At 41.6% G+C, this 10,632-nt stretch overlaps 1 protein-coding gene across 1 annotated transcript; it reads left to right on the top strand.

The window, feature by feature from the left end:
- The first annotated feature begins 8,165 nt into the window (after nucleotides 1-8,165).
- Nucleotides 8,166-9,419, top strand: LOC103130317 (piggyBac transposable element-derived protein 4-like). Its single transcript, XM_007541681.1, has one exon. The coding sequence runs from the start codon at nucleotides 8,166-8,168 to the stop codon at nucleotides 9,417-9,419; it is 1,254 nt and encodes a 417-aa protein (XP_007541743.1).
- The last annotated feature ends 1,213 nt before the right edge of the window (nucleotides 9,420-10,632 follow it).

Raw genomic sequence — 10,632 nt, 5'->3', positions numbered from 1 at the left:
ATAGGTTTTGAGCACGAATTGACTACAAACTACATCTCCCATAATGCATTCCGATTGTTACCAGCCAACATGACGGCTTCTCGCCACTAGAGTGCAGCAGAGTCACCTCAAGCTGATTATTGATTTTCCCAGCAAATAAAACTGAGACATCGACAAGCTAACATCAAAATGTCCAAGAAAAGAAAAATTGATTTACAAGGAAGACTGTGAATAAACGATGGGAAAACGGATACCTGTTTCTACTTGAAGGTGAAAAACCAGTACAGTGATCCCTCGCTATAACGCGGTTCACCTTTCGCGGTCTCGCTGCTTCGCGATTTTTTTGTGCAGTTTTTTTCACAGTGCATTTTGTTCTGCGTCCTGATTGTCTAAACAGTCTCCAGGGTCACAACTACATATTATTCAGATGGATGCCCTCCCCACCCTCATGTGAAGGTGAAGGAGTACACGTCCTACATTTCTCAGGTGGATGTGTACACAACATACGCTCGCTCTTCCCAACAGCCACAGTCAAAAATGATGCAGCGGTAAAAGCAAGCTTTATTGTGGCTGAAGAAATCGCCCGAACTTCAAAATCTTTTTCGGAGATCTTGCTCAGCTAAATCAGAAACTACAAGTACGTAAACAAGTCATCACACAGATGTCTGACACGATCACAGCTTTCCAGCAAACTCGACCTATGTAAGTGCCAGGTGGAACAAAACAATCTCATCCACTTTCCTGCTTGTCGGATCATCTCGGCCTCAGCTCCCGGTGCTTTTTCATGTGCTCGCTTACCAAACTAACTCAGTTAATAAACGAGTTTGATCGGCGCTTTTCTGACTTTAAATCGCAGCACTCTGGTTTTGACATCTTTGCCCATTCTTTCACCGCCGATGTCTGCAGTGCGCCCCACCGCCTTCAGATGGAGTTAATTGAGCTTCAAAGCGACAGTGAGGTTCTGTGATGTTTCAGTTGAGAACTTTTACCGTCTACTGTCTCCTGATTTGATGCCACAGCTTCGACTTCATGCAGTTCGTGTTTTGTCCATGTTTGGAAGCACCTATCTGTGCGAACAGACGTTTTCAATAATGAATTTAAACAGGACCAAGCATAGATTGCGCATTACTGACGAAAGCCTACAAGCCGTTTTGCGGATTGCCACAACACAAGAACTAAAACCAGACATCAACAAACTGACCGGGGCAAAATGGTGCCAGACATCCAGTCAGAAAACATCGGTAAGCACGAACAAACTGAATTAAAATAGAATGAATGTATGTAAAACCGAGAGTAAGTATACTAGAATATGCATATAATTTATTGATTTTGCTTGTGTTTTGTTTTGTGTTTATTTACAGAACATGACCTGTGAATAAAGATGTTTGTGAGTTGATGTTGGGGTGAAGAGGGATCAGCTTTGCGTTCAAGGACAGGCAACATCACTTAATTGTTTTGTTGTTCTTATGTGAAATACATGTTGGTTGTGCCATAAATAAAAAAAGTTTTGTGGATGAAATTGAGTTTATATCAAAACTTTTTATGTTTGCTTACTGATTTAAGTATTGTAATTTTTAAGTATTGTAATTTTTAAACTGAGCAGCAATTTTACATACATGCAAACTCAAAGGTAATATTTAAAACTTGAATACATAAAATCAGTTATTTAACAATATGAGGCGTTGTTTAATTTATTTTTAACATTGTATTTTCATACATTTATGGTGCCCAAGTCTAGTTTTCCAGAGCTACCATCTGCAACTTTAGTTGTGTTCCTTCTCTAACACACCTGGATCATTGACTCATTATAAGCCTCTACAGAACTGAGTTGCTGCTAATGAGGGAAGTCAACCTTTTGTCTGGGTGTGTTTTAGCAGGGATGCATCTAAAAGTTGCAGTCTAGAGGACTGAACCTGGCCACTCCTGATTTGTACTGTCAATGCAGCCCATTGAGGGTGGCCAATATGCTGAAGTGGCCATAGGTGAAATTGAGTTTGACACCCCTGATCTAGTCAATACAGTAAGATTTGTCATTGTATATTATATATTGTATTATGTCATATCTTCAGTTAAATTTAAAATATATTTGATATTCTTAGGATACAGTCAATAAATAATGTGAACATGTACCATAAAGTGACAATTTAAGTGAACGTGCTTGGAATGAGAATGCTTATGGATGTTTTTACTTTTCTTTTTTTAATGTTTTCCACAAATTTATTTAAAAAAAAAGTTTTTCCAACATTTTGAAATTTTGTCTGTTACACTTTTTGGATATAACTTCTGCTGTAGAAAAAAATGAATATACAATACATTTATATGAAATAATTTATAAAAAGTAACAGTAATTTGTAGAATGGATGCATATCTGAGTTTATCTTGGTGTATCTGGGACTTCATTCTCAGGCCTGGCCTCATAATGCCTCAGCATTGAGGAGGTGGATTTATTTAAATAAGACAGTTTAGTCAAACATATGCAACACTTAACCTGCAGAACATAATATGAAAGTAAACTAAGAGTTAATTTCAGCTGAATTTGGATTCAGATAGATCAAGTAGAAACTGACAAGAACCGGATGAAACAACAACGAAATAAAAACAAATACTTTATTTTCCGATGTCAGATCAAAATGGTCCCACAATGCGGAAACGTTTCGATTGCCTTTTAGCTTTAGAGCTTGAGAGGTATTTAAGATAAGGAGTTCTCCACTTACTAACCTCTGAATCAGAAAACAAATTTAAGTTTCTATGTGGTCGAGCTGGAACTGTAAAATCAGTTAAATGCTGACGTATCGTTACTTCTATCCAAAAGATTAACTCCATACAGTTAAAGTGCAAGTAATTGAAGGTTAGCTGATTGAATACTTAAATTTTGAACCAGATATTTGACTGCAATAGGGATAGAGTTCAATACTGTGTTAAACTGAGTAAGTAAGTGGTCCAGATTATACTATAAGCAAAATTCCTCATTCAACCAATCTCCATTGTCATTAGGAAGTGTGTTATGGACCAAATACCTTTTTCCATCCAGTGATCAAAATACAGAGACTTATTTTGGTAACACTTTATTTGAAGGGATGTGCATAAGACTGACATGACACTGTCATAAACATGACATAACATCTGTCATGAACATGAACGAGTCTTTATGAATGTCTGACTGTTGTCATGAAGTGTCATTCGGTAAATAATGACACTTTTAATCCAAAGNCATTGACTCATTATAAGCCTCTACAGAACTGAGTTGCTGCTAATGAGGGAAGTCAACCTTTTGTCTGGGGTGTTTTAGCAGGGATGCATCTAAAAGTTGCAGCCTGGAGGACTGAACCTGGTCACTCCTGATTTGTACTGTCAATGCAGCCCATTGAGGGTGGCCAATATGCTGAAGTGGCCCTAGGTGAAATTGAGTTTGACACCCCTGATCTAGTCTATACAATAAGATTTGTCATTGTATTTTATTGTATATTATATATTGTATTATGTCATATCTTCAGTTAAATTTAAAATATATTTGATATTCTTAGGATACAGAATATCAATTTAAGTGAACGTGCTTGGAATGAGAATGCTTATGGATGTTTTTTCTTTTATTTTTTTAATGTTTTCCACAAATTTATTTAAAAAAAAAACAACAAAAAGAAAAAAAAACAGTTTTTCCAACATTTTGAAATTTTGTCTGTTACACTTTTTGGATATAACTTCTGCTGTAGAAAAAAAATGAATATACAATACATTTATATGAAATAATTCATAAAAAGTAACTGAGTAATTTGTAGAATGGATGCATATCTGAGTTTATCTAAGTGTATCTGGGACTTCATTCTCATGCCTGGCCTCATAATGCCTCAGTATGGAGGAGGTGGATTTATTTAAATAAGACAGTTTAGTTAAACATATGCAACACTTAACCTGCAGAACATAATATGAAAGTAAACTAAGAGTTAATTTCAGCTGAATTTGGATTCAGATCAAGTAGAAACTGAAAAGAACCGGATGAAACAACAACGAAATAAAAACAAATACTTTATTTTCCGATGTCAGATCAAAATGGTCCCACAATGCGGAAACATTTCGATTGCCTTGAGGCTGCTCCATAGTTGATGCTGTAACGTAAAAGATCAAGAATTAATTTGGAAAATGACTTCCTTATAAAAACACAGTTTGGTGCCTCAGTGTCATTTCGAAACAGTTCCTGTATACGCCCACCGACACGGGGTTTGGTCTATGGGCTTGACACATGCGCTGACACATCGGTGTTGCCGGACCCATCACTAGTTGAAGATAAATAAAGTCTGCCTTGAGATCCGCACCACTCAGTGCTCAGATCTATAAACAAAATATGAATGAGCAGCCACCCAGTGGCGGAAATAAAACTCCTTGATAAAGGAAAACTAAACTAGAGGGCTGAAAACAAATAATTAACAGTCTTTTGTACAGGAACCTAAATAAAAAGTACATACCCCTTTCATGTTATTGTTTACATCCAGAAATTTTTTGCATGCCATCCATAGCCGCGCTGACATGGTAGAACAATTCTGTTAAAATTAAATCTGGGGATTTCTTTTATTAAACATCTTGAACAATTGTACAGAATCATGTGACATGTATATACAAGAAGATATCAAATTGCACATGTTTAAGACACACATAAAAATATTTCATGAAAAAATTGTATCAGGCATTAAACAGAAGGGAAAAAATGACAAAAATAAACAGCCCCTCCATGGGCTGCCCCCTTATCATGGTGGAAGGGTTTCAGTATCCCAGTGATCTATGCTGTTGGGGGCTTCATGCCCCTGGTAGGGTTACCCAAGGTCCTAGGTGAGGAGTCAGACAAAGGGCAGCGCAAAGATTCCTTATAATGAAGACAATCTTTGGAAACGGTGTTCCCTCGCCTGAACGTGGGTCATCACAGCTCCACTCTGGAGCCAGGCCTGGAGATGGGGCACATTGGCAAGCACCTGGTGGCTGGGCTTTAACCCACTGAGTCTAGCTGGGCACAGCCTAAAGAGGAAACATGGGTATCTCTTCTCATGGGCTCACCACATGTGGGAGGGCCCAAAGGGTTCGGGTTCAGTGTGGGATGGGTGGTGGCTGAGGGCGAAGACCGTGGCGATCCGATCCTCTGTGACCGAAGCTGACTCTCGGGACATGGAATGTCACCTCTCTGGTGAGGAAGGAGCCTGAGCTCTTGTGTGAGGTTGAGAGGTTCCAGCTAGAAATAGTTGGTCTCACTTCAATTCTTGAACCAGTCTCCTTGAGAGGGGTTGCACACTCTTTCACTCTGGAGTTGCCTATTGTGAGAGGTGCCGGCAGGAGTGGGCATACTTTTTGTGCCCCATCTTGGTCCCTGTATGTTGGGGTTCACCCCAGTGAATGAGAGTCTAGCCTCCCTCTGCCTCCATTCTGACTGTTTGTACAGTTCAGATTATTTCAAAGACCTCCTCAATCCCACCTACATTCCTTCCATTGAGGAAGCAGAACCTGGGGACTATGGGTTGGGCTATCTAATCTCTGGGGATGAGGTCGCAAAGGTGGTTAAAGAACTCCTTGGTGGCAGGGCCGCACGGGTGGATGAGATTCGCCCGGAGTTCCTTAAGGCTCTGGATGTTGTAGAGTTATATTGGTTGATGCGACACTGCAATATTGCATGGACATCAGGGGCAGTTCCCTGGATTGGCAAACCGGGATGATAGCCCCCCATTCCGAAAGGGGGGCCGCAGAGTGTGCTCCAACTACAGAGAGGTCACACTCATAAGCCTCCCTGGTAAGGAGGCTGGAGAGGAGGGTCTGTTGGACAGTCGAACCCCGGACTGAGCAGTGTGGTTTTCGTCCTGGTTGTGGAAAACTGGACCACTTCTACACCCTCAGTGGGGTCCTAGAGGGTATGTGGGAGTTTGCCCAACTATTCTACATATGTTTTGTGTACTTGGAGAAGGCGTTCGACCGTGTCCCTCAGGGAGCCATGTGGGGGGGGTTCATCGAGAGTATGGGGTACCGTGCCCTTTGACACAGGCTGTTAGGTCTCTTTATGACCGGTGTCAGAGTCTGGTCCGCATTGTCGGCAATAAGTCCAGCTCGTTTCCAGTGAGAGTTGGACTCCGCCAAGGCTGCCCTTTGTCACTAATTTTGTTCATTACTTTTATGGACAGAATTTCTAGGCACAGCCAAGCTGTTAAGGGAATTTGTTTTGGTGATCTTAGGATCGCATCTCTGCTTTTTGCGGATGTTGTGGTTGTATTGGCTTCATCAGGTTGTGATCTACAGGTTTCACTGGAGCGGTTCACAGCCAAGTGTGAAGGGACTAGGATGACGATCAGTGCCTCCAAATCCGAGGCCATGTTCTTAAACTGAAAAAGGGTAAAGTGCCTTCTCTGGGTAAGGGAAAATGTCCTTCCCCAAGTGGAAGAGTTTGTGTATCTTGGGATCTTGTTCACGAATGAGGGAAAAATGGAGTGGGAGATCAGGTGGATTGGTGTAGCGTCTGCAGTGAAGCAGGCGATGTACCAGTCTGTCGTGGTGAAGAGAGAGCCAAGTTATCTGCGTTCTACGTTCATACCCCCATCTATGGTCATGAGCTTTGGGTCATGACCGAAAGAACGAGATCACAGATACAAGCAGCCGAAATGAGTTTTCTCTGTGGGGTGTCTAAACTCTCCCTTAAAGATAGGGTGAGAAGCTCAGTCATCCTGGAAAGACTCAAAATAGAGCCGTTGAGAGGAGCCAGTTGAGGTGGCTTGGGCATCTAGGTAGGATTCCTCCTAGACGACTCCCTGGTGAGGTGTTCCGGGCTCGTCCCACTGAGAGGAGACCCAGGACACCCTTGAGGGACTGTGTTTCTTGACTGGCCTGAGAACCCCAGAGGAGCTGGCCCAAGTGGCTGGGGATAATTGGAAGAAGATGGATGGATGGACAAATAAATAGAAAAAGACATAGGGGCACTAATTCTCATCAATTGAGTTCAGGTTGTAGGTGTTAAAGAGCTGTATTCCATGCTTGCTTTTCATTAATTTTAACCCTCCTAGTACCAACCTGTCGGCGCCGACAGGATTCGGCTTGTGTAATTCTCTTAACCGTAATTCCTGAACGGTGCAACGTATCAGAAAAATTCCAAAAGTACAGAAAAGCTGAGACATTGCGCTTTCAAGGCATATATGATACATTACGGTAGCTACCCGGGAAAGTTTGATATGAGCTTGACCAATCAGAAGAAAGATTCATGGTTGCGTCACATTTGTCACCCAAGCTACTTTGTATCATAACTCGTGAATGGCTGGCCGAATTCAAAAAATTTCAAAAGTATCTGAAAGTGCATAAAAAGGGCTTTCCAACGGTGTATCACATCTGCATGTTGCAATAAGCTTTCCATAAGATTTTTCCGTTACGTAATTTCAATGCGAAGCTAAGCATTGCATCCTCGGAGCAGCGGTGCGAGAGAGAAAGGAGACGACGGAAAAGGAGACGGCAGAAGACAATTTGAAAGATATGTATAAACGAAAATCAGAAAGAATAATCAAGAGTCGCAGAAAGGAACATAACGAGGAATATATTACTGGGACAGAACCAGGGTATGTAAAACACGCCGTTTTTTCATATGTATGCTGCACAACGCTAGCTAAACGCTTAGCTTCATCTTCATTCCTGCATAATTTGTGCAATAATTATTTATTATGCTGAAAATAGGAAATTATTTCCTTTCAAATTTTATTTTTATCTTTTTCATAATCCTGCTATAAATTTACATTTGTAATGAGTAGTTTTTTTGTGATTTTACTGTATATTTCTTTTACTTTAGGCCATTCTCTGAACCAGAGGATGAACTTACCCCTGGTCACAGGCAGGGTCGCAGCCACATTCGCAGTGACCAAGGAAGAGGAGATGTTGTCCGCAGCAGGTCACCATGTCGTTCCTCAGTAGCTGCATGGAAAACCACGCTTGACCCTGACATCACTCCCCCCCCACTGAAGTTCAAGCCCAAAAGAGCTCCTGGAGTTCAGCCACCTCTAAATTCCCAAGTCTCAACTCCAGGTGAAATGTTCTCCCACTTTTTTGATGAAAAAGTTTTGAAACTTCTGTGCAACAATTCAAACAAGTATGCAGTGAGAAATCATCGTAGTGGAAGAAATTTTGCCTGGAGTGAGATCACTATAGAGGAGATGAAGAAATACTTGGGTTTGTTACTGTACATGGCTTTGCTGGAGCTCCCAAAAGTTTCAGATTTTTGGAGGAAAAATACAATTTTCTACGTGCCCTTCCCCTCCACTGTCATGTCCAGGAACAGATTTAGGGTTATTTCTTCAAATCTTCATATCAGCGATCCAGCAGAGGATGCACTGAATGATCAGAGGAAGGGGACAGGAGAACATGACCGTCTCCACCGGGTACGACCTCTCCTTGAGATCATGAGGAACCGGTGCATGGCTTTTTACCATCCAAAGCAGCATCTGTCAGTTGATGAAAGAATGGTGGCCACAAAAGCCAGGATTGGTCTGAAACAGTACATGAAAGCCAAGCCTACTAAGTGGGGGTTGAAGTTCTTCGTGCTGGCGGATGTGAATGGCTACACTGTTGACTTCTCTCTTTACCAGGGGAAGTCAACAGTATCGTCAGGGAACGGGCTCTCCTATGATGTAGTGACGTCACTAGTAAATAAAGATTACCTCGGGTCGGGTTATGTTATTTACTGTGACAACTTCTACACAAGCCCCCTCCTCTTCCGCTACCTGGGTCAGCAGGGATTTGGGGCTTGTGGCACTTACCGGCAAGGGAGGGTCGGTGTTCCTACGACCACAGAAAATGCCCTGAACCGAGGGTCACCGAGGGGTTCCATTCGATGGATCAGGGAGCACGACCTTCTCTTTGTAAAGTGGATGGATACAAGAGAAGTTTCCATCTGTACAAATGTCCATCCAGTTTACAAAGGGGAGACAGTGCTCCGCTGGCAGAAGACAGAGGATGGGAAACGCCAGAAGCTGCCTGTCCCCAGACCAACAGCTGTGGGGGAGTATAATAAATTTATGGGAGGGGTTGACACTTCCGACCAAATGCTGGCAACACACTCCACCAAACGACGAACCAAGAGGTGGCCAGTAACCGTTTTCCAGCACTTTCTGGACATTGCTGTCACCAACAGCTTCATCCTTCACAAGGAGCTGTGTGCCAGTAGGCACCAAAAGCCGAAAACACGACAGCAATTTCAGGAGGAGGTAGCTGCATCTCTTCTCGGCGTTTCACTTCACAGCATGTCTGAACATCACCCCTCTGAAGACCACTTCCCTGTTGCCACGAGCCAAAAGCAGGAAAAGGCCCAGAGAGCCAGCATGGGGCGACGACAGTGCACTGTGTGCAAAAGAAGCACCCCATGGCAATGTGAGGTGTGCAGAGTGGGACTCTGTGTGCAGCTGGAGAGGAACTGCTTCAGAGCCTTCCACAAAAAATAAAAACGCCTGAAATAATAATAAAGAAAACAGGCATAAAATCTTGTAAATTGGAGGCCAGACTTCACAGTTTTCTCTGCATTTATGGTATATGTTGAAAATTGAAATTGTACATCTCAAATTCTTTGCCCCTGTCATCTGAAAGTTTTTATTCAGTAATAAACCTGAAAATTTCAATTCCGATTTTAGTTTTTTTTCTCTTTAAACTGTTTTTTCACAATTTTTAATAGACTAAAATGTTAAATGACCATCAAATACTGAAAGCTGAGGGTGTTTTGGAAAAAAGAGCAAAAATTCAGACTCATTGCACATTTTTTAAAAATTTTACAGCCATAAAATCAAAAAATGCCAGGCGGACCAGTTAATATTATGGTCTGAAGAGGGTTAAGACTCTCAGGTGGTTGTCCATTGGAAGGCTTTTAAAGACTGGAAAGACAGGTTTTCTATTTCCCCATTTACAGGAGTGGATGAAGAATTTGGCAAGGATCAGCAGATTGTTAAGTATAAGGTCAATTATTCTGTCTCTGAGGGTGGTTCCAAATATTATTGTGAGGATTTAGTTTTGTGTTGTTTTATAGTTAATTTAGTTCCTGGGTCGTCTCGTCTGCCCGATTGCTCCCAGTTGTGTCTCGTGTTCCCTGATTAACCTGTGTATTTAATCCCACCTGTGTCTCTTGTTCCCTGTGGCATCCTTGTTGTATGTTGGTTGTTCCTGTGTCTGCTTTCCTGCGTTGTGCCGTTCCAGTACTATCAGTGTCTGAGTTCCTAGTCTCATTGCTCACCTGTGCTGCCTGGACTTCTGTACACTTTCATTAACATTAAAACCATAATTTTTCCCCTCAACCTGGGTCCAGTTGCGACCATCCTCACCAACAACTACCACAATTTATGACAATTATATCCTCTCTTTTTAAGGGATGAAGTAGGAAAAAGGTTTTGTTGAATCCTGAATGTTTTCCCAAAATGTTCAAGTGTGTACACAATAGAAAAAGAGATGGTCTGTTTCAATATCGTCACAAAAGGTACAGTTGTTAGTGTCAAAGTTGAATCTTTGTCATAATAGTTCCCTGGATGGAAAAATGTTATTGAGAATTTTTAAATTTACTCCTTTAGTTTTAGAACTTGAGAGGTATTTAAGATAAGGAGTTCTCCACTTACTAACCTCTGAATCAGAAAACAAATTTAAGTTTCTATGTGGTCGAGCTGGAACTGTAAA

This window comes from Poecilia formosa, unplaced genomic scaffold (assembly GCF_000485575.1).
Source record: "Poecilia formosa unplaced genomic scaffold, Poecilia_formosa-5.1.2 Scaffold623, whole genome shotgun sequence".
Lineage (NCBI taxonomy): Eukaryota > Metazoa > Chordata > Actinopteri > Cyprinodontiformes > Poeciliidae > Poecilia > Poecilia formosa.
This window is presented reverse-complemented; position numbering and strand designations above follow the sequence as displayed.